Source organism: Sceloporus occidentalis, unplaced genomic scaffold, assembly GCF_023333645.1.
Source record: "Sceloporus occidentalis isolate IW3139 unplaced genomic scaffold, rSceOcc1.0.p SCAF_1, whole genome shotgun sequence".
Taxonomy (NCBI): Eukaryota; Metazoa; Chordata; class Lepidosauria; order Squamata; family Phrynosomatidae; genus Sceloporus; species Sceloporus occidentalis.
The window spans coordinates 206,912,423-206,937,960 of NW_028316981.1; the positions used below are offsets into that span (position 1 = coordinate 206,912,423).

A 25,538-nucleotide genomic window follows, 5' to 3' on the forward strand; every position below is an offset into this window, starting at 1 on the left:
AATGAGAGAAAGAGTTTAACGAATTATAGCTGGCAATGTGAAAGTCAAGTTCACATTGGGTTCTGCATTTCTCCATATAATCCTTAGTGAAAATTCAGACAATAAATCTGGATGCTGTGTAACCTTATGCATATGTCTATGTATATGTCTATGTATATGTATAATACAGAGTCTGGCTTAGTGGTCCAGTCCATCAGCTAAGACAGTGGTACACAGTCCCTGACAGTGTGGTGGAGTCTCATTCTTTGGAGGTTTTTAAACAGAGACCGGATGGCCATCTGTTGGAGGTGCTTTGATTGTGTCTTCTTGCATGGCAGGGACTGGATTGGATGGCTCTGGGGTCTCTTCCAGAACAAGGATTATATTCTCTTTCATAGCCAGTTATCAATCCCACCCCTCACCCCCTGCTGGTATGCTAAGGACACTGAGCATGCACATTTCCATGAATGAGGACTTTCAGATTTTCCCCCTAGAGATTTGTTGTGCTTCTGTGAGTTTGATTTCTCCCATCCTGCGCATGCTTTTAGCCACATAAACGGCAGCAATTGTACCTGAATATTAGCAACAGAGGGAATGGTTATTATTTACCTGTTAAAAATCCTTGTGGAAAAAAGAAACCAGAGATCCAGAATGATTTAGGTGGACCTCTTTTGAGCCAGAACTGAAGGGGGAAAAGTTGACATAAGTTAAGCACGAACCTGATATACCAGTCATTTATTTACTTAAAATAATTTTATTTGCATGATGGCTAACAGAATTGGGTTTGGCCAAAATTCTAAATATTTATTTTAAATAGATAGGAGTTTTTAAAATTATTTTTCTTCTGGCTCCAGAAAAACCTTGAATGCAGGAGGAAGCTGCTTAAGAGTGTCTGTCCTTCTCACAGATTGATCAGAGACAATAACTTCTTAATCTGGAGAAGATGGAGGCCCTAGCTTCTGCCTAGGCATCAACTCCTCCAATTAAGAAGCTGCTGATTTTGTTAGGTAGCACAAGGAAATTCCCTTTCTGTTGTTGTTGCACCTAGCCTTCCCTATCATCTAGAAACAAACTTCTAGTATTTAGCAGTTGATTTGTGCCTTCCTTTTAGCTGACCCAGGTATGAAAAGCTGTTTTTAATGTACAACTCACTGCCTCTGAATTTGTTTAAACTCAAGTCTAAGGAATTTTCACCTAACAGAACCCCAACAGCTCATTATTTTAACAGCTGCAATAAAACTGCAGAATTGTCTTAGACAATGGAAGTTTTCAAAGTTGGGTACTAATGCAGTATCAAATTATGGCAACAAAACTAGGTATGGGAAAATGCATCTTGCAAATACGGAAGGCACTTAATTTTTAATGCTTTTTGTATGAAAAATGTCTCTCTACTGTAAATGATCAGTTAATCCAACTGGGATAAGGAATCACATTATTACTGTCAGCATTGCACTAAGAAGAATGCCAAGAAAAGGGAATATTGGCTTCAGTTTGCCAAGTGCAAAGCAAGAACAGTTTGCTGGTTTGATTATCTGTTGTGACTCATATTTGGCATTTACTGCTTTAAGCATGATGGGACCCAAGTTGTAATAAATGGTAAATGCCAGGATTTTACACACTCTTTTCTATTTCCCTCTCTTTTTAAGCATTTATATTTCCCTCTTATTTTTCCTTGTTAATGAACCGGCTGCAACCTTCATTCTTCCTGCTTTATGAGCCTCTGCTGCCTGAAGGGCTCTCAAGTCCCTTAAAGGACTCCACCTGCTTTCTTTATGCCCTAAAAATGATCACAGTGCCTCCTCGATTTCTTCAAAGTCCTCTTCAGAATCTGCTACTCTTTTCATTCAATGCCTTGGTCCTCCATCCCTTTATTCAAATAAATACAAAGAGAGCCAGTATGGCATAATGGTTTCAGCATTGGGCTACTACTCTGGAGACCAGGATTCGATTCCTGTTTGCCATGAAATCCTCTGGTGACCTTGGGCAAATAACATGTTCTTAGCCTCAGGAGAAGACAATGTCAAATCTCCTCTGAAAAAATCTTGCCAAGAAAACCCCATGATAAGTTTGCTTTAGGGTTCACATAAGTTGGAAATGACTTGAAGGCACACAAACATGTAACTGCTGCAACTTCTCTCATTATTCTTTCTCTCCTTCCTCTGTTTGCTCCGGCTTAGCTAACATCTGGAGTCTAGGCATAGATTTTTCTCTTTGCTTGTTATTCCATAAAGCTATACTAATAGGATTATTATTACTCCAGCTGTTAATATCCATGCTATTTGTGCATATGACAAATAAAGGATTCAGTTGGAACTGTGAACTTGGACTGCATTCTTTAATAATAGTTCTAATATATTCCACAGCTGACAGATCAGCAGGAACTCTGAAATAAAAACTTAATATACTGTATAGATTCTATATGAATAGCATTTATACTTACATCTAAAAAGGCAGTTCTTAGAACAAGATCTTTCACCCATCCTCCTAGGGGTTTCAGTGATGGGTAGGCGGCATTGGCCCACAGTGCTGGAACCTGGTTGTTAAGAAAACTCTGGTACACCCTCTCCATTTCTTCAGACATCACCACAAAACCTGCAATTGCTTTGTTGAGTGTTTTTAGAGAAGTCTGAAAGTTTAACAAAGAAAGTTTCACTTTCACAAAGAAACATTACCAAGAGACTGGACTATCCTATTTTGACTCTAAAGCACTATCCTACTCTAAACAACTACCCTAAAAAAACTACCATAGAGATAAAATATGTATATTAGTATACGCAGCTCAGTGCTGCAGTGTCGTTTTCCCCAGCTGTGTACAAGACCTACTCAAGCTGTCTCTACATCTTCTATGGTCAGAATTGCCTGCTTGCACCCTAGAGGGAAAATGAATTGCCTGCTTGCCTACTGAATGTGGCAACAGGGGGTTATATAGCTGCCGTGCTCCCATCTGTTCTCTGCCCAGTCCTGTTTATGCTTCTCCCTTGAATAGGACTGAAACTTTACCCTGCAACAGATGGGGGAAAAAGACAGGTAGAGTGACTCAGAAAGCAATCCATATACGAAGATCATAGAGTCCATGTGGTAGAAAGTGGCTCTTCATGTGGGCAACCTCTAAGTTGTTTACACCTTTAAAGGTAACAACCACTAGTTTTGTGTTCAGAAATGGAATAGCAAACAATGTAGTTGCTTAAGAACTTTTGGGACATGTTCTGTACAGCTCATCTGGCTTTCCTAACAGTGTTCTCTACTGTCTTTATTCTGCATTAAGAGCCTGTACAGACAGGCCAAAATAAAGCTGCTTTGGGTCACTTTGGAGGTATGCTGTTTAAATGATGCATGTGTCCTAAGAGTCCGGAAGCTGCGCCAAAGCCACACTCCAGTCCTAAGGACAGGAGCACAGCTTTGGCACAGCTTTTGGCCTCTTAGGACACATACATTATTTAAACAGCATAACTCCAAAGTGACCCGAAGCAGCTTTATTTTGACCTGTCTGTACAGGCCCTTAGTTACCTTTCTTAGCAGTCTTTGAAAGCAATCTCATCATATATTTAGGGCATGGATAAATGTTGTCCAGCTATTTATTTCCAGGAGAGGGCACAGTTGGCACTGGTGAAAGGTACCAGATGGGTTTTCTGATACTGTCCTTCAGTTAAAGTAAAACACATGTAGAACACCATTTCCCCAGGATGATTAATACAAAGATCTCTACTTTGTGCTGGAAAGAGAAAAGGGTCAGTAATGGCTGAGGCTGCATTTGCACTGCAAAAATAATGTAGTTTGACACCACATTAACTGCCATGGCTCAATGTTGTGGAATCCTAGCAATTCTAGTTTTGTAAGACATTTAGCCATTCTCTGTCAGAAAGCTTTGGTAACTCAATAAACAATTCCCAGAAATCCACAGCACTGAACCAGATACAAATGGTGTCAAACCTGATTAGTTATGCAGTATGGATGCAGCCTGAGGCTCTCTGGGGAGACAGTTCTCCTCTCAACAGTCACATCACTTCACAAAGTAGAGACATTTGTCAAAGGACCTCTGAAGTGGATTTCATATTGTTTGGGTTCAGATGTGCAACTAAAGCACTGCAGCGTTACATTCTGACCACTCCCCTTCTCCATATTTCAGTGTGACAACTTTGATGAAAATCATCTGCTTTCCCCCCCTACTTAACAAGGTTAGCCTATACAGAGTACTGTTGCTACTTTATGTTTTATCTGAATAAACCATTAACAGGAATCCATAACAACAACACAGGAAGAAAGGTTAGGAAGAAAAAACATGATCACGAGGCTCATTTACATAGCACTAAATTGCAATGCTGCACTGAATCCAGACAAAGGCCATTCTGTTTTACACCTGAATCCTAAAGGCACCGATTCTGTTTCAGTGAAACTTTAGTTGCAGTAAATAGCTTAGAACATCTACTATTACTCATTCAACTGCTTTGAACATCTAGTATTACTCTTCCTATATATATAAGATGGGATCCAAACATTTTTTTACATTAGATCCACAAACTAAAATAACCTTTATTGCATACTTCTTTTAAAAGGCAAAAAGTCAGAAAAAGACACTAGAATTAGTTTCATAATGTTAGTTTCTTGTTTCAAAATGCTTCATCCAAATGAAAGCACTAAAGCCCACTTGACTGGCATGAGGGATTATGTATAATCAAACATGACACAGCCAAATATGCTGAGAAACAAGGGTGAAAATTCTCTGTCAGGAAAATTTTTCTGCCTTGGAAAATAGAGAGCTATTCTTAGAGCTGTTTTCCTGTTTTGTCACTCTTCGCCTACAAGGCGACTGAGCAGTTTCAGCTATGACACTAAGAAAGATTAAAAAATAATAATTTGACAAACAGCTGTATGATACTCGTCCAAAAAAAGGTACTGTGGTTCTTAAGGCTGCAGGGAACCATCCTGCAAAAGTAACATTTTCCAATGCTGCTATTGTAGATGTCAGGGACTATTTTATCCCATATCCATAAATGTACCTTCCTTTAAACCCAAATGGCGATGCTGGGAAGAAACAAGCAGAAAAGACTAAATCATCTACATTGAAATTGAAAAGAATTGAGGAAGCAAAGCATTAAATAAAGGGATATGCTAAAGGAGAAAATATGCACAGGACAAGGGCCCTAGAGAATGTTCATTTTGAAAGGCTGGCCAAAAGAAGAGTGGCCCCAAAGTCTTCCCCTAGTAAGAAACAAAAAGACCAGTTGCTTCAAAGACAAATAAAATTGTCTCTTGTGAAAAAGGCAGAGATGTTAAGGAAATGCAGTGACCTTTCCCGTCCAGTGGATGGATTTGGTTTGGGGGGGGGGGGGGGAGCAAGCAAACACAACAACCTCCTGGTTTAAATGAAAATCAGAGGATATATATATTTGGAATAAGTGAAGCAGCAGGAGAACATGACTTAGATGAAAGAGTATAATTTCAAGATTAGTGATAAGGAGACTATTGTGCATCAGGCAATGTGGGGGAATAAGGAAGGCAACTACAAGAATTATGATTCCAAAACTTGGTATAATATGAGGACTAGTAACTAACAGCCATGTTATGGATCTGTCTTTTATCTCCTGCACCCTACTGAGAGCATCATCTGTTTTTTCAGGCTGGGTATAGCCTTCATGTGCGAAATCAGTGGAATGAACTCAGATGACATCTTAAAATAACAGAGTGTACCAAAAGCTTAGAACTGCTGTCTGTCATGTGTCTAGCAGTTACGATTTGCTCTTCTGCTAAGATGAGAGCTTAAAGCAGGAAAAGCTTTGACAAGTTTTGCTGCCCAGCTGCCAAATTATCCAAGAAAGCGCCAATCCTCTCTCACAGGAAGAGCTGACAATCAGCCATATAGATTGATATATAACTTCATAGTTAGAAATAAAACATCTTAATACCACAATGGAATAAAAATGGCAGCCCACTGCATCTAGTTTGCACCCTTCCTTCTACACTGGCACAGAATGTATCTTGTGTTTTTCTTTGGTTGAGAGGCTTCAATAAATGTAGAGACCAGAGTAGGGTGATGGAAAAGGAAGTCAAAAACTCTATCCTGCACTTTATTGATGTTCTCTAAATGCTGTTAAGATAGAAGAACCATGGAAAAGTTGGACCAGGAACACTTAGCTGACCACAGCGAAAATGCTAGGACTTGTAAACAAGATCGTTCATTGATTCTTGAGGAAGTCTTACTTCTGAACACAACAATTCCCCATAACTTGCTCCATGAAAGATGAATTATTCCCTGGAAATTCAAAGGGCTGTGGCATTGAGACAAAAGGGTTCAGCAAGAATAACCAATGAAACTGAAACATGCAAGAGATTGCAAGTAAGGTAACATAAAAAAGCAAAGATGTTGGCAATCATCATAATAAAAGGTTTTGGCCTAAATGAGATGGTATGGGTGTTCATGGAGCCCGAAATCATCTTCTGCCCGGTCAGAATACTGAAATAAGTCCATGGAATAATAAAAATGGCTATTCCAAGAATGAGGTAGAGACTTCGAAGTTCCACTAGGCATAATATGCATTATTTATTTATTTATGGTATTTATACCGCCTCTTCAGTCCTAAAGGTTCTCAGAGTGGCTTACAGATAGTTATTCAGATGGTTCCCTGCCCTCAGCTTATGATCTAAAAATCAGACCAAAACATCCCAGGATGGCCATACTGAAATAAACTTGATTCATCTTGTATTTGGCAATCATAATAGCATTTAGGGTGGCCATTCATGGGATGAAACAAATGAAGGGATGCCAAGATGTCATGTGTTGGTAACTCTGATTCATTCATAAGCAACCCAGTTTTTTTCAAAAGAACTGTCTTATATCATAATAATAAAATGTCAAGTTGTTTCCCTTAATGTATTGATAGTTTCCAAAATGTAGGCATATTTTTTAAGAAGTCATATCTGAAAATATTGAAAGGAGAAGTAAGCAATAACTGTCCAACGTGATGTATTGCTAACACACAAGACTGTTGATCTGAAGTAGTGCTTGGCCGTACACATTTACTATATTGTCCTACTACCTTCTCAACATTCTCTGTCACATTCATCTGTGGTTTCTTATCAGAAAAGCTTTTGTTTTTTATAATTCCTTTCCATAGCTGTAGTTCCTAAACACAACTATAAGTAAATCAATAACACCAGGGAACTGAATTATAGCTATACCCTTAGAAGATTGAGGAGGCTGTTAAAACGATCCACTTCTTGTCCAAGGACTGTAGTCAGAGAGTCTACCCGCCCTTTGTCATCCTTGTGAAAAAGTGTTTCTGTAGCAGCATCCATGTCAAGTTTCTCTGAAAAACAGATATGGTTTTGATACCTTAGAAAAAGCTTGTTCACGCACTCTATAATTTTTAAAGAACAATTGTGTTTACAAATGAGCAAGTACTCATGATCCAGCAAGCAATGAAGCAGGGACTACTCATGGACTAAGTCCCATCTACAGTATGTCTAGAAAAAGGCAAAGGGCAATTTTACTCTTTCCCATTCTGAAGCAAGAGGATCTAGTCACTTTGGCAGAACCATTTTTAATCACTTCAAGTGATGTGAAGATTAGGATGCACATTGGTTCTACAATCTTACCCAATTTAAACTCTTGTTTAAATTCAGCTAGGTTATTACCACCTCCTTCATCCTCATTCCTCTGGCAGAAGGGACCTTTTTGGCAATGGCATGATAAGAGATATCAGAGGTGGAAAGGGCTACCACTAAAACACTTTGGAACACATTAGTGTGTTCCGAAAGAGTCACTACACAGGCACAGGATAACCCATTTGTGTGAGTCAGAGACCATGAAAAACAGAGAGAACTCTGCAGGCCTGGCAACTAGGGTGCCCTGTTCCCATTGAGGAACATTCAACTCAGCCTCTCTGAGTTGTCTCTCCCTCCCCTTCACTCTCTAGTGTGCAATGGAAATGGCGAATGTGGGCAACGTTTCCGGGCAGTGATTTTACTATGCAAAGCAGAAACCCAAAATGAGAAGTTTATTGAGATACTATAAAAAATAGGAAAAGAAAATATCAACACAACATAGGAGAAAACAAACCTAATCTTTGGAAAGCTTTCCATACATTTAATAATTCAGCAGCTTAAAATAAAATAATACCAGCTTTGCATTTTAAAACAGTTAACAGAGAAGCCATAACTCAAGCAGTCTTATTATTTTAAACATTTCAAAATCCTGTTACTGTGTATAAAGTAATCATGTATGTACACACACACATATACACACACCCCCCCACTCACAGGCACATTTACATAGAAGCACACAAATACCACACTTGTCAATCAGTTTAGTGTCTTTGTACTCACTTTTAATAAAAACCCAGAAGGTTTATTTCCTATTGAGCAATTGTATACATTATGCCAACTTATTTTCCCTTGTACTTCCAATAATAAATTGTACAGGCACTGAGCTTTTTAAAAAGCCAAACATGAATGGCAGATATCTAGGAATGCTGTGGGCATGGCCCTGATTTGTGGGGAGGGTAGAAGGAGGAAGATCTTTCCAGAATGATCAGTGAAACTGAATCTTTGGCCACACATGTGTTTAGAGAACTGACATGATTCTTTTACATCAAGGCTTTGATCCCACACAAACTTATCTCGGAATAAATTCAAATAAAACCAACGGAATTTAATCTTGAATGAACATAAGAATGTAAGAGACACCATCAGAATGAAGGACTTTATAGACCAACTTCTATTCATACAGATGTTAACCAGATACCTATGGGAACAATGTCAGGAGGACTTCCACCTCATAAATGGCTTGGGCCCAGGGTACTTGGAGGACCGCCTCTCCCCATATAATCCGCCCCACACTCTCAGATCGGTCGGGAAGCAATTCTTAAGGGTTCCCAAGACGAGATACACCTCGTCTTCCCAAAGGGCATTTTCTGTTTCCGCCCCGCAGACCTGGAACTCCCTTCCCGACGAGCTCCGCTCTGTCATCTCCCTTGACCTGTTCAGGAAGAAACTTAAGACTTATCTCTTCCAACAAGCATTCCCCCATGTGCCTTGACATTTGTTATTCTCCCCCATTATACAGTTGCTTATCCAGCTAGTTTGTTTCTTTGGTTTTATTCTTGTGAATTTTACTGTGCTTTATTACTGGGATATTTTTATGATATTTTTGTATTGTATGTTTTTATATTGTATATTGCTTACATTTATGCTGTACCCTGCTTTGATCATTTTTTGGAAAAGCGGGCTATAAATAACCAGTATTATTATTATTATTATTATTATTATTATTATTATTATTATTATTTCCCCCAGCTACGTACCCTGACTGTGATACTGGAGATGATATCTAGTAGACATTAAAATGGAAGTGCTTGTGATTGGTTCCCTGGGCCCAGGGATGGAGATTTGTCCACCTGTCCTGAATGGGGTCACGCTTCCCCTGAAGGACTCTGTTCGCAGCTTGGGGGTGCTCCTGGACTCATCGCTCCATCTTACATCTCAGGTGGACGCGACAGTCAGGAGTACCTGTTATCAGCTTTGGTTGATATGCCAGCTGCGACCCTACCTGGGCTGGGGGGACCTTGAAACAGTGGTACATGCTCTCGTGACCTCTCGGTTGGATTTCTGTAACGCGCTCTACATGGGGCAACCCTTGTACCAAACCTGGAAGCTTCAATTAGTGCAGAACATGGCAGCCAGGCTGGTCACTGGATGTTCCAGGACCAGCCATATAACACCTGTTCTGCAAGATCTACATTGGCTGCCTATTCGCTTCCGGGCGCAATACAAGGTGTTGGTTATAACCTATAATGCCCTAAATGGCTTGGGCCCAGGGTACTTGGAGGACCGCCTCTTCCCATATAATCCGCCCTGCACACTCAGGTCAGCCGGGAAGCAACTTCTGAGGGTTCCACCCTCGAAACACTCTGGGTCTGCACAAAGGTCGTTTTCAATCTCAGCCCCGCAGTTATGGAACTCGCTTCCCGTAGAGCTCCGCTCGACCCCCTCCCTCGACCTTTTCAGGAAGAGACTCAAAACCTTTCTCTTCGAACAAGCTTTCCCCCAATTGTTGTAACGCTTCCTCTCCCCCCTCCTTTGCACTTGCACTTTGGCTAGTCTTTGTATGGTTTTAATCTGTGTTTTTAACTTTTGTTTTTAATGTTTGAATTGTACATTGTAGTGTGTATATTTATCGTTTGCTGTTCCCAAGATGTTGTAACCCGCCTTGATCTCAAGGAAAGGCGAGCTATAAATAAATGATTTATTATTATTATTATTATTATTATTATTATTATTATTATTATTTAATTGGTCCCAAACTTGATTAATTTGTATAATCTCCTTTTAAAAGTGTTCTAGCTTTAGGGGATGATCCTAGATTCTAACATTATGACAAAGGGAAACATTGTACTGTAAAGATATATACTTCAATGAAAGAGACAGTATAATGATATGTTACACATCAGCCAAATCTGGCAACCCATTTTTAAAACAAAAGCCAGAGAGTAGGGCCAGGATTCTCTCCCAAGAAAGGAATTTGACAAAGTGGGTATCACAGCACAAGAGAGAAGGGTTCACTGTAATTTATCACATTTTGTCGCAAAATTCAAAAACTATAACTATGGTAGACTATAAAGAGTCTTTTCTACCATAGGGATCACATTTTGCAATTTCTTCTAGGGTCAGTCCAATTAGCACAAAATAATCCTGCATGTGCAACAACGGAATGTGATTGTAATGCAACAGCACAGGAAGAGACAAGCAAGTGATCATTATGAAATGGTACTCTATGAAATGTGCCCAATCAGCACCACACTAAATGGAACCAAACTTGAGTAAAGGCATTAGACCAAATTCAAAAAATCACTGCTGAGGCGGATGTATCACTTGAACTAACTTCCCTTCTTGGATCATGTATCAAAGCAATTTTAGGAATGTCTTTGATATTGATAATTACTACTAGCATGTTCTGGAGCTACTAAAAATTGAATTTACAATCCTACCTGCAAATAAGACCCACCAAACTCAATGGGATGTCTAAATAAACATGCACAGACAAGCGGAATTAAGTGAAAAATAGCACTCTTCCTTTCTACTCCACAATAGCTTGAGATTGATATTACTGTCAGAATGGTTGACAAGTTATTTAGTAGAGCTGGCATGCAAGTAAAGGTTTCTTTTGTCAATCAACCCTTAGCTTTTCTTAATTATTTGATTAATGAAGGAGATTTTTGTGGCTATTTAAAATAAATTGCTTAATTAAACATAGTGGTCCCCAAACTGTGCCCTTTCTGAGATTTTGGACTTCAGCTCCCAGAACCCTCAGCCATGTTGGCCAATAATCTGGGATTCTGGGAGCTGAAGTCCAAAATCTTTTAAAGGGCACAGTTTAGGTACCATTGATTTAACTAAACTATATATATATATATATATATATATATATATATATATATATATATATATTATAGATATATAGTATAGATATATAGTAAAGGTACAGTGGACCCTTGTTATATGCTGAGTCTTGGTTCCAAGATCCCCCGTGGATAACAAAATCTGTGGATACTCAAGTCCCATTAAATATAATGACATAGCAAAATGGTGTCCCTTATAAAAAATGGAAAACCAAGATTTGATATTTGAAATTTATACTTTTTTTGAATATTTTCAAACCGTAGATGCTTGAATCCGTGTATAAGAAGGGCCGACTGTATATTACAAGACCTCAAAAAGACAGTGAGAGTTGGAAGAACATCATCATTGTCATGCACATAGTATACACCCTGGTGATCCATCGAAACACAATTGACAGTATTCACCTTACTATCGTTCTCCTTCTTATGAGGCCTCATGGCCAATGTATGTTTGATTTTTGGAATCATAACTATGATATACCGTACCATTATTTCACAAGACATCATACCCACAGTTCATGTGCTTTGTCTCCATCCAGATCAGTTGTGCTCCAGTCTCCTCCATTCTCTCATCCTGCTGAGACTGCCTGTCCTGAACCTTTGACTGGTAGGGTTGCCACTATTTCTCACTATATCAACTTGTCTTGCCTCAGCCTGAACCTCGAGATGTTCCTCCACCTATGCCTCCAAGAAACTAGTTGGTGCAAATGTGCTTTCCTGAAAAATCACAGAGTTCCCCTTCTGCTATCCTTATTTGGAACTGATTCCAACACCTCCTCATCTGACATTCCAGCCACCTATTCACCATCTAGGCATTTGGTTGAACATGAGATGTCATCTCCACCTAGACCAGGATTACTATAATCAAGGACATGGTATTCAATGAGTCTGGCCTCTCCAACAAGGGTACAGATGAGAAGATGGAATTCACACAAAAAATGAGGTCAACAGCATGAAAATATGATCTACCCACTCAGTCATTCACATCTAACACACCTCATTCTGGTTGGCAGAGATCTTCCTTGGGAGGAAGACAGTCTTACAGTTCATCTGCCTCCCATCGGCCCTTGATTCTTTTCAGCTTCCTTTGAGAAATGTCAGGTTTCCTCTCAGTACTGCCTTTCATTAAAAAAAAAATCATGACCAGAAAGAAAAATCTGTGACCCCCCTCTTGCTCTTCTTCCCAATTCAACACTCCATTTCAGCAACAGGTTAGACCATTACTACCATGCCTGGGCCTCTATCACTGTCAACACTGGGGATCTCAACATTGTCAGGAAGGGGTATGCCATCGAGTTGCAGAGTGCCTTCCAACAGGGATAATCTGAATTACTTCCCCTTCCAACACTCTTCTTGACAAAGTTGTTACCCTGCTAGACAAAGATGTCATCAAACCCATCTCTTCAATATCGTGATACCAGGGGTTTTTCTCCTGTTATTTCGTCATCAACGAGTTGGAGGTTTTCGTGCAATTATAGACCTCAGAGATGTCAATGCCTACAATTCTCCCAGGCATTTCAGGATGGTAACTTTGCCTTCCATCTTTCCCCTATTGTAGAGAGGAAATTGTTTTGCCATGCTGTATCTTAAATATGCTTACTTCCACATAGGGATTCGACTGGAGCACAAATGAGTCCTTTCATTTGTGGTTGGAAGAAGAACCCATCAGTTTCATGTTCTCCCCTTTGGTTTATCCTCAGCATCCTCCCTGTTCATGAAATACATAGCTGTCATCACTATTTGACTGAGACAGAGAGGTATCATAGTATTTTCTACATATTATTTCCCTGTATAAGCACTTTGTTTCCAGATTGAAAAGGAAGTTACTTCGGGACATTTCCTACATTCTCGATCTTCTAGGACTGGTTATCACTTGAACCGATTATCAGCTTTGAGAAATCTTGTCTGAATTTATCTCAGCAGGTGAAGTTCATTTGGTGCCATCCTTGGCTCCACTTTGACTTCAGCATACCTTCCAGAGGAGAAGTTTCAAACATTGGTGTGCACCATTCAAAGATGCTAGTGCTCCCAAACAGTTTCTGCCCAGTCTGTTCAGGTCTTGCTCAGTCATATGGCATCCACCATCGAAGTCACCCCATTGCTCACCTTCAGTGCAGTCTTCTTCAGTCATGGTGCCTCAGTATCTTCTACCACCAATGAACTCATCCTACATGTGTTTAACCATTCTGAGAAGCATTAATTGCTCCTTGAAATGTTGGCTCGGTCCCATAAAGATCAAAGTAGGCATGCCCTTTCTTTCTCCTCAGCTGCCTCCCTCTATTACCATAGAAGCATCTCTAGAGGGCTGGAGCATGCACTCAACAGACTCTTCATTAAGGGCAAGTGGTTGAGGGAAGAGGCCAAGCTGCTCATCAATGCCTTGGTGTTGCTGGCCATGGAGAAAGCTCTCTGTGCTTTCAAATCCTTCCTGCAAGGTGACACCATTCAGATCATTACCGACTAAATCATGGTAATGTATTACCTAAATGTTTGCAGCATGGAATGAGGTCCAACACATTGCTTCATCTGATGTTGCACATCTGGGATTGGTGCATTTCAAGTCTAATATCTCATGCGATCCACCCTCACAGAGAGGAGAACATCCTAGCAGATGAAATAAGCAGGTTGTTGAATTCATGTCATGAGTGGAGACTCCATCCTAATACTCTTCATAGACACATTTGACTCTGAGGTACTCCACAAGTGGATCTCTTCACCAGTTTGTAGAACATTGTTTTCATTTCTCCTTCGGGGCTTCCAAAATGGATCGTATTATACCACCTTCAACTGGAAGAGTAGCATGCATCTTTCCACTGTTCCTCTTGGTCACCAGAGTAGCATCAAAGCTGCAGATCAATGAGGCGAACAACATCCTAACAATGCCATGGTTTGCGCCACTCCTCCATCTGGCTCAGAAGATCTACATCTCCTTTCCGCTTTGACAAAATCTGCTCAGCATCCATGAAGGTCAGGTTCATCACCCAGATCTGGAGACTCTCAGGCTGATAGGCTGGAGGATATGACATTAGAATTGTTACCTGACACAATCCAGAACATCACTGGTGTTGCCCAGAAGGCTTTGACTCAAAGAGCTTACTTATAACAAGTGGAATAAGTCCACTTCCTTCCTATCAGCAAGAGAACTCTCTCAATCCTATGCTCGAATCTGACATGCCCTTGAATTCCTCCTGTTGTTGTCAGTGGCAGGTCTCCCATTTTTGGCACTAAAATGCCACCTGGCAGGCATTTCCTATTGTTTCCAGCCCAGTTTCCAGGATCCTCTGGTAAAGAACTTTCTGAAAGGGTACAGGAATCCACTGATTTTAGATCTTGCCCCCACATGCAGCCTGGAATTAGCTCTTCTGGAGACCCTTTAAACCTATGGCATCCTGTGACCTGAGGTTACTTACCTGGAATACTGCTTTCTTGGTTGCAATCACTTCTGCTAGGACAGCTGGTGAGCTGTGTGCACTACGCGGCAACCAACCTTACTTATGCTTCTACTGTGATGAGGTTGTCCTTTGTACAGACATATCCTTCTTGCTGACCTTATTCACTTTCCATATTAATCAGGACATTATTCTGTCAGCTTTTATGCAGAACTCATCCACTGAATTTGAAAGGACTTTGCATGCACTCAATTTCCATAGAGCCCTTGTGTTCTATGTCAATAGGATTTCAAAATCGGGAAAGAGCAATAGACTTTTTGTCTGCTGTTCCCACTTGAAACTTGGACTGCTGGTATTGGCACAACAATTCTCAAAGTGGATGGTATTGATAATCCTCCTTGTTCCAGTTTGATTTCATTACACCATAGTGGTAGCTGCGTCCTCTGCCTTCCTGAGAGGCATACTGTTTGACCATGTCTGCAGTGCAGCTATGTCATCACAGTCCCTAACATTTCTTTTCATTACAGACTTTATGGTTGATTCAGATCTAATGCTGCCTTTGGGAGGACAGTCTTTTTTTCTGTTTGAAATAAAGTTAGTGTTATTGATGTTACCTAGGTAAGGATAGTGTTATTTGTGTTCAAATAAAATTGCTTTCACTGTTATATATAATTTTTGTCTGCAGCATGACACTCCCATCTTCTATAGTGAGTAGCTTGCTAGTCTCCCAATTGTGTGAGTCAGAGACTATGAAGAAGGAAGACAGGTCGCATACCTGTTAATGTAGTTCTTTGAGTGGTCAACTGTTACTCAAACAAACCTGCTCATCCTCCCCTCTTAGTGTCCTGTATCCTCAGTCTTTTGGATGCTGCTGTAGTGGTATCTTTTGGAACCAAATGAGCAGAAACAGTGAAGAATAGAACTGAAGGTGGGCAGGGCTACCACTAAAAACCTTATATACTCTTCTAGAAGGTTCTGAACAATGCATTGCACAGACACAGATAACCCAATTGTGTAACTTACAGAGACCACGAAGAAACAGTTTTAAAAAATCAAGAGTTTTGCCCAAGTGTCACTCTGTGTTTAGTGGCGTGTTCCTCTAAATTATATCTAAAAATCATCCATAACAAACATGATCCTTCCTGTTAGAAAACTGGGCTAATATTAACTGACATAAACTGAGGTCTCTGTCTTTTGGAATAGATGTTGTTCTGTAGAGGAGAATGCAATATACAACACTGCAACATTACAAGCAGATATTCTTGTAACTATGCCTAAACTTATTATCTACATTTTATTTCTTCCAAATGAACATTACTGATTTCCAGATATACTTCATTTAAGTCAGGACAGTTTAATTTAATTGAAATGCAAAACTGACATCTCTGAGTTTGTTTAGTAGTGGTCTTCAAACAAAAGCAACATGTACAAACAAATTTAAACTCTTATAGTGACCAAGTATATCAAAGACATTTTAGTTACAACAACATACCCTTTTAGAGTTAGAGTTCAGAAAAAATACTGCGTGCAAGTAATTTCTCTTGACTTGTTTGTGTTTTAACTGCATAATGATGTGTGCTGGAGAATACTTATGTTTTAAATGGATCTTTGCTGTCATAATTGTTTAGAGGACTGTTGTGTTTTACACATCCAATTTATCTGAGATGGTAGGAGAGCAACAAAAGACATGTACTTTGCTAAGAAGCCTCCTTTGTTTTCTGGGAAGAAAACAGAACATTCTCTTTCTCAATAGAGTTTACTCTGAATATTTTGTGAAACATCTTATTCAAGCTTGATTTACATATATAAAGCAGATACAGAAATGGCTTATGCTACAGCTACAGCAATGTGAAAAAGAATGCCAGTATATTCAGACACTCAGATTCTCATCAAACAATCCCTAAACTTCTGCTTTAGTTTCATTTAAAAGCTATACACATTTAATTCCACTGATATACGAATCACAGGGCTCTGTTCATTTGTTACATATTTTAACCTCTTTGGTAGTCCACATTCTAAAGCAAATAGAATTGATTTCCCTGAAATTACTCCAACTCAGCAACATCTCTGCATTTGTTATAACATAGAGAACTGTATTCAGCAACCTACTTGCAATTCCAGCAGAATAGTCCAGATTCCAATATAAGGACTTAGAGAAATGTAACACTAGATACCCACCATGGCACTACCTGCCTGGTCTTGTGAGGTAAAAGGCTATGTTGATAGTAGCACTGCTACTGGTAAGATCTCCCACAAGAGCCAGGATAAGGCTGCATCCACAGTGCAGAATTAATCCAGGATGACACCACTTTAACTGGCATGGCTCAATGCTATGGAATTCTCAGAACTGTAGTATTATAATTACACAGGGTTTTAATAAAGAAATAAAAATCTAAGAAGAAATCGGGTGGAATTAATAACGAAGAAAGATGCAGCAAAAGGTTGAGTGTTGACTGTAAATGTTTATACGTACTGGAGTTCTGTTTTGTTTTTAAAGTATGAAATGGTCTGGCTACCATTTCATATAATTGATTGATCAATTAATTACAATAAGATAATTGAAGGATAAAAGTTAGAAGGGCTAAAGTGTGCAAGAGTTTAGGCCTGCAAGAGAGGTTAAAAATAGAAGCCCTGGTGGTGTAATGTTTAAATGCCTGTACTGCAGCCACAACGTTGTGAGTTTGACCCCCACAGGGCTCCAGGTTGACTCAGCTTTCCATCCTTTTGTAGGTCAGTAAAATGAGTACTCAGCTTGTTGGTGAGCAATTGGCTAACATAATGTAAAATGATCTATGAACCGGTATAGAAATGTACAGTGCTATTGTTAAAATGCTATTAAAAATGAAAAGGGAAACCTGGTTACATTTGGAGCATTGGAAAGGAGAATAAACAATACAGCCAGACTGACTTCATTGGGAGGGAATTCCGCAGTTCAGATGCTGTATACCCTCAAGTCATTTCAGTTTTATGGTGAGCCTACAACATAGTGGTGAGGACACTATGATAGCAATCTTCCCTCACACTTTTTCAATCTCTATTTTTTGAAAACAACAACCTGCCCTCCAATAAATCACTAAAAATAGCAGTGTTTCCCATGGCACAATCCAGTTCAGATTGTGGCATGACTTACCTTCCAATGGTTTACACAATGATGAATTTTTAAAAGAACCTTTGTATAAGAAACTAGGGGCCCGTACAGACAGGCCAAAATAAAGCTGCTTTGGGTCACTTTGGAGGTATGCTATTTAAATAACACACGCATCTTGAGAGGTCAGAAGCTGCGCCAAAGCTGCGCTCCAGTCTTTAGGACTGGAGCATGGATTTGGTGCAGCTTCCGGCCTCTTAGGACGCATACAGCATTTAAAGAGCATACCTCCAAAGTGACCTAAAACAGCTTTATTTTGGCCTGTCTGTACGGGCCATAGATTATTGTACAATTTTAACAACAAACTATTTCCTAGCTAAGCAAGGTAAGGAACTGACTACGTAGCTACCAGCCATGATAGAAAAGCAAATTAGAAAAGAAAATTGGCAGTGTCTTCCATACCAGGAATTTTCGACAGGATCGAGGTAGCAAGCTCTTCAACAATCTCATCATTGCTTTTTCCAGAACCTTGGGCAGTCGATCGTGGTTGTACGTCAAGAATTGTATTGATTAAGGTATTAGTTTCTTTACGCTTTAATGAAGATATGAAAAAATATCTTAGGGAACATATTAATTTTAAGGTGTCAATTTTAAAAAAACTTTATTTACATTCCAATCATTTCCATTTCCTGCTCGAAGTTGGTTTATATTTTTAATTCCCCCTTTAAAAAGAAAACATGCACACTTTATTTTGAATAAAACCGTTCTTCATCAGAAATTGTTCTTCATGAAAAAATAACCAGAATCATCAATGGTAATAAATTTTATTGCCTTCAGCATTTGAAATGATCTGTAAAAGCTTATACATAATATATTCTTGACACTTGACTACCATTTCCACTCTTGAATCAAAAAGTTAAAATTGTGTGAAAGTAGTTGATGACCTCCTCACTGATCCATAGAAAGCCAACAATCACTTTTTGTGTTTTCATTGGAAGTAACAGGCAATCGCTCCTACATATTTCTAACTGAATCCACTGAACCTTCTAAAATGCATTATCAACTATAAGTATAATGTCAAGAACAGAATGAACATTTAATTATTTGAAATAATTATCTTGCTAGAGGGGAAAAATTGTTTAGTCTTCAAGGGCCATAGCTGATTATAGACTGTGCACTTGGTGTTCTAGGCAGCAGAGCAGAAGTGGCTGGCATGGGAGGGAGACAGAGAATTATCAGTTATTTCCCTTTCAGAGCAAGAACCCACACCTAAGTCCTCATCTGAGAAACGGTGCTCTTCAGCTCTAGTAAACCTATCTGATATGGAAGTTGGACAACTGAGTTTCTAAAGCTAGCCCAGTTAAAACTGCAACAGTGTAGGTAGAAGTATCAAGGGTAAAAGATATTCACTGGAATTAAGGTGCAGAAATAATGGAAGGATCATGCTAAAAAATTCCCTAACAGTAGCTCACCAACAGATGCAAAGCCTATATGTGTGAGTTATAGAAACCATGAAAAACAACAATTAAATGTGTGGTTATGGAATGGAGGCTTTGCTGCTGGTGCAATAGGGGCTACTCAAGAATAATTAGCATTGCAAAAGTGAAACCCTAATCTCTGGGTTTGCTAATCAGCAAACTATCATGAACAAGACAATGGCTGCATTCAGATGGTCATTCCTGGCTCTAGGCACTCCTTCTTTACATCTCCCCTCTTTCTGTTGAATGTTGGCAGCTTGGACGAAGAGATCTTGGTTTGCATGAAGACAGAATTTGTCACTATATCTGAACTGTGACATAATGTTTATTTGTTTAACAGCATTAAAATGGAACCCGCAGCAGAGAGCTCTGGTTTAATGCAAACAAAGATCTCTTGTACTGAAGCTGAAGTGTGACAAGAGAAAGGAGGATCTCATGGGCATGGCACTTACCTATGGGTTCATAATCCATTGTTTATTGAAACCCTGGATAATGTCTCCATGCAGCCCATTAGACATTTCTAGGAATATGGCCTAACACAAATAATTTTGGTTGCAAATGAGCTTCTTTTGTAAACTTACTGCAGTGAGAATATTAACAACTACACATGTTTATTAAAATGACTTTTTAATAAGGATATTTTAAAAATTGCTTTCCAGAGAAAATTTTTCTTTGACAAAATGCCACAGGACTTAGTTACACAAATGTGTTAGCTATGAACAGATTGTCAGCAGATCTTTATCCTCTAATTAGAATCTGAAAGCTCTTATTAGAACATAAACACCTAATGATACTTCTGATGATAATGATAGGTGAGCATAGCATAACGCAGACATTTTTAAAAAAAAGAAAACAGCTTAAAAGATGTATTCTCTCAATACACATGTTGGGATGAATGCATCTTCATCAGCTTAGCAATCGGTGCTTGTTATTCCTGTTTAACAGACTACGATCATAATATCAAATTCCCCCCTTCGTTGTTAAACTATGAAATATTTATCTTACTTCGTTTAGCCCATATGTTAAATATATTCACAAACCTGGAATGCTAAATTGGCATTCTCATGCATTCCAAATATTTCTGGATCATCAATCAAAGGGAGGTTTTCAATATAGTCTTTAAAATCCTGCAGACTGTCAGCCACTGGAGCAAAATAGACACCTGTTATATCAAAAGACAAAAGCAGATTTTTTTTAATCCACTTAAAATACAAAAAGAATGGCAATATTTTAGGCATGTGTTTCACACAAGTAGCCTTTTACACAGATCCAAAAACAGTAATAAATCTAGAAATCAATAAAGTCTTTATTATCTGGTACCAGGCCCAAGCAAAACAATAAACACATATCATAATTATAGTATTCAAAAATGTTTCCCTCTTCTTTTTCAAGCAGGGAGTGATATACATGTGGAAGATTAAGAGTGCCGGGAGTGACAACAACACAAATGTCAGAAAAAATAGCTATATTAGCATTTACACATCTTGGCATTTCATAAGAATAAAAAGTTTTGACACAAATGAAATTTTCCTTTGTTTTCTGTAGAAAAGAAATCCTTACAATAGAGTATTTGTTGCCTCAGGAAACAGAGCAGAAGATACATTTGCATGGAACAGTGCTTTGGAACAAATCTCATTTGAAAGAAAAGCAACTGAACTGACCTAAAACTTGGCAAGCATCAATTATAATGAACCATATGATAAAATACAATAAAATAAAAACAACAAGAAGAATTAGAATGGCAAACAGAGGTACCGTAAAACTAACCAGTATCGGGTTAAGGGTTGTTTGAAAGGTCTGAGAAAAGAAAAAGGACTCCGGCTGACACCTAAAAGCAGGTATTTTGTTAAGCAACCTGGGAAGAGTATTCCACAGGTAGGGCACCATCTCTGAAAGGGCAATTCCCATGTTGTTGTCTTCCACACCTCATTTGTCAAGGGCACTTGGAGGAAAGCTCTTGTGATGGATGATCCTTGTGCCCTCTCCAGGAACTGTCCCCAAAAAAGTCCTGCTAGTAAAATAACCACACAGAGAGTAGGCAAATTTTTAAGATGAACTCATATACATTTCTTTTCCTTTGGGGAGTGTTCAGCTGTTGGAAGGCAGATATAACTGGGACAAAAATGACTCTTAATTTCCATGTGTTGATAAGAGGCTAGCAAGGAGAAGGGAACATTTGTGCAGCTGATATTACAGCTGCTGGTCAGAAGTAATTCCTGCTTGACATTATTATGAAATGTCTGTTCTAGACAGTGGCAAGAAATCACCTTCCCATCTCATTTGCTTCCCTCCCCCCAAAGAATATAATAAATTCATACAAGGGCTATGGTTTTAAAGTAGTATGTGTGTAAGTAAAAAGCAGATGGCACCTCCTTCTAGCAGACAACCTTCTTTGAAACATATATGCATCAGACATTGCCTGTTGCCACCTAAGTCTTTCCCTGCCTCCCGCTGATTTATCTATGTCTGAATTAGTTTGGGTATAATCAGTAAAGCTGCCTACAGTGAATGCGCGACTGCCTGACATCTGACAGTAAGAACAGCTTCTGTGAAAGACAGGCATGTAGAAATGCCTCCTGAATCAACAAGTAGACAAGAATACTATTCACTTAGCTGAGAACAGGTTTCCCATGAGAGAACATGAAAAGACACTTATATCTCTTGGCAGAAGGTGAATGTACCAGGCAGAGACAATATAAGAGCCGAACAGGTTTACATTCTCCAGGCAGAAAAAGGATTTTACAAAGGGCCAGGCAGGCACTACACTGATTCATCTGAGCAAGCTGCTAGCCAACGTCTGAGCTAGGAAGGTGAGAATAATATGCAAGGAATCAAAAAACATAATGCATCATGAGAACAAGTGATACTTTTTGGGATGAGTCATACCTTTTCATATTGTAAATGGATGTGGCATGCACACATGAGGCTCTTTGGCAAGAATGATGAACCTGCGGCTCTTCAAATGTTGTTGAAATTCTATTATTATCAGCCTTAAAACTTTATCACATGGGGAAAATCAGGGGAAAGCAGGGGTTTAAGCTGTCATTATCCTGTCAAAGATGTGCAATAGTGCTGAAGACTTTCACACAATTACTGTAAAGAGGACTTATTCCCTTAATAACTAGGAGCAAATTATTCACGGGGAAATCCCACCCCCCAGATTTCCCCCCTATGTGATAAAGTCCTTGGGCAGTTTGGCCAATGGTTAGGTATGATGGTAGCAGTACATCATTCATTCCTGGTGGACCAGGGGTTCTCCATCCTTGCCCTATGGCAACACTGATAATGCTGGCCAAATGATGGCTAGTAGCAGCCTAAGAGTTCAACACCTGACCATGTCTTTGGAAAGTAAGGTGAAACCTGGCAGAAAGGTCAGCTAGAACTGCAGACATGGAAACATACCAGTAGGCCCTAAAGAGAACCAGATAGCTTCCATTTTCTTTGGAAAGAAAGAACAGGGACTAGGTGACATGGTAGCTGGACAGCTGAGAAGGCCAAAGGCAAATGATAGAGTGCTGGCTCTGGAAAGAGCAATACAGTATATCTCTGCTTAAGTGTCCTTGGGAGGATCTGCATTGATGGGAACTTAGAAAAAGGGCCTTGGATCAGGGCAGAAGACAGAAAAGAGTCCTTGGACTCTCAGGGAAAGAGGAGGGCAAGGAAGTATAGCCCACTTTTAAAATAATAATAATAATAATAATAATAATAATACACTTATTTCTTACCCATCTCTCTCAATGGATCGAGGCAAGGAATAACAACAATTAACAGACACACCACACCAGTTAAAACACATCAATTAAAATACACAACAATTTAAAAGGACAAGATATACACACATTAAAACAATCTACATTTAAAATTCACGGTTTAAAAATCATCTGGGTATTTCTGTCAGAGGGCTTATCTAAGAACTGTCCATGTTGTACCTGGCACTGTTGTTAATAAAAGTCAAAGAACCTTTTCGCATACATTATTTTTCCTGTTATGGGAATGGGAAGGGGACTCTCGGGGCTGCGCATGACGGGGAAAATGGATTTTATCGCACAGCAAATCATCCTCAAAATGGCCCTGTTTCATCCCCCGGCACCAAGTTAGCCCTATTCAGTGCTGAGGAGTGTTAAATGTTCGGGTCAGAAGTCTGCTGGCCAAACAAAATGGTGCCCCTCAGTCCTAAATGGGGACGGCTTGGCACCAGGGAGCGGAACGGGACCATTTTGAGGATGATTTGCTGTATGATAAAATCCATTTATTTCCCGGTCGTGCGCGGCCCCGAGAGTCCCCTTCCCGTTCCCATAATGGGGAAAATAATGTGTGTGATAAGCTTCAAAGCCACTGAACATTTTTACCACAAACATGTTTTATGGGGATGGAGAGGCTGCAGCTGTTTGATGCTGAGTGGGTTCCTTTCCGTTTTTAAGATAATAAAGCACATTATAACTTAGCCCACACTTTCAGTTTGTTTGATACTATTTTGAGCATGTGTCTTTTCACGAATTGTAGTGTACAGAGGGATGGGAGCAGGCAGTACAATGTCTAGGAAGCAACAATGGAAGGAGGGGTTAGATCGATGGTGGACACCTCCAATGACTGTGCTCATCTGCAAGCAAGCCAAGATGTCTGGCTTGACTAAAGAGGATCAGTTCACAGAAAGCATCAACTTCCCTGCCACTGAAGATAAGAGATTTCACCAACAAATATAGACATACATAAAATCGATCAATTAATCAATCTTTATTTAGGTCAGTGGACCTAGCTTGACACACTCCAATTTAAAACTATATAAAATAGAAAGATTACATAAAGATACAAATAATTTACATAAAATTGAGTCTGATTTAAAGCATAAGGAATTAGAACAATATACTCATGAAGATGCCTTGGAACAAATACATCTTTTATTTAAAAAGTGTTCACTAGTTGTTCTTCCAGAATGGTCTGGGATGAGTACATAATCCCTGTTATGCACATCCTAATTGCTTACATTTGTTTTTGTAAGGAAGGTCCCATTTTTACACACATAACCTGCCCTCAAAAGAATACTTTTCTAGGATTCTGTGTAACCAGGACATGTTGCTTATAGCAGAGACATAGCTTCTGAAGATTGTTGGCACACAGTTGCAAAAGCAGGAAATAAACTTATAAGTACACAATCTTTGATTCTTTTCTTGATTCCAGGCCAAATCTCTAGTTCTGCTCTGCTTTAGCATTCCAACTCTCTATGATTATCAACATATCTTGTTTGAGTGTGTGATCAGTTTTCCCCTGAACTTCAGCACAGGATCTTTCACTTCCTCCTCCTTCTGCCTCTCTGGGTGGGACATAATCTTGGATTATGGTTATATTGTCCTTACTTTTTTAAAAAATGAAATCTTAAAATTCAGGCTACCTAATGGTCCTAACAGGCTTTGGCGGGAATGTCTAGAATTTAGAGCCTTGGATAATATATGTTTGTATGTGCCTTCAAGTTGCAAGTCGCTCCACACCTGAACCCTGATCTCCTCTCTTCTTTTCTGCCTTATTCAAAGAAATTCCAAGGGGAAGGGTAGGGAGGGGGGAGCAGATCAGTTTGCTTTGTGGCCAGAAGCATCACTAGGACTGTGTGTCATGTGTGAGCAGCACCAGGTAACACCTTAAAGGGGGGGGGGTGACATCACTGCTCTCCAAACATCTGCCTTTGGGGAGAAATGAGCTGTGGCATTCACCTGCGTCCCTTTAAAATGCTGATGAGATGGTATGAGTGATACACGGCTCAGTGGGAGGAGAAAGGAGAGACCCTAGGTTTTCTTTTTCATTAAAATTTAAATTTTTTTAAAAAATATTATTTTAAAATTTTCTCTAAAAACATCACATCTTACCAAGTTTTCACGTTAGCAACATGAATCTATGTACATGTAAATACATTTAGGCTGTGCATATGATATTGTAATTTCAAGGTGTAATTTTAATATTGCTAGTTGTTTATGTCACAACTATTGCCATCATATTCAGTGATATATGGGAACTACGATGTATGAGTAACATTGGTACAAAAATAATTTCTGAGGATTCTGTATGGTGTGGTATGAGAAGATGTCAATGGGGGAGGTTGAAACCATGAGTTATCACACAGGGTGACGCCAAGCTTAGTGATACAACTCCTTGTGGTGGGTCATGTTCCTTTCATCCAAGCCCTTCTTCTCTTTTCTTATGCCTCAGTGAAGGAGGGGGGAAG

General features: G+C 39.4%; 1 protein-coding gene across 2 annotated transcripts in view; it reads right to left on the minus strand.

Moving 5' to 3' along the window:
• The window catches only part of LOC149323271 (dynein axonemal heavy chain 6-like), a 187,108-nt gene that overhangs the window by 5,474 nt on the left and 156,096 nt on the right, over positions 1 to 25,538 (minus strand). For both annotated transcript variants that reach the window (XM_089488669.1, XM_089488670.1), the window contains 5 exons: positions 20,365 to 20,486; positions 18,309 to 18,438; positions 7,156 to 7,283; positions 2,420 to 2,605; positions 589 to 661 (listed from right to left, as the gene is read on the minus strand). In XM_089488669.1, the coding sequence (XP_089344795.1) occupies positions 589 to 661; positions 2,420 to 2,605; positions 7,156 to 7,283; positions 18,309 to 18,438; positions 20,365 to 20,486 (639 nt within the window). The remainder of the gene's footprint in view (positions 1 to 588; positions 662 to 2,419; positions 2,606 to 7,155; positions 7,284 to 18,308; positions 18,439 to 20,364; positions 20,487 to 25,538) is intronic.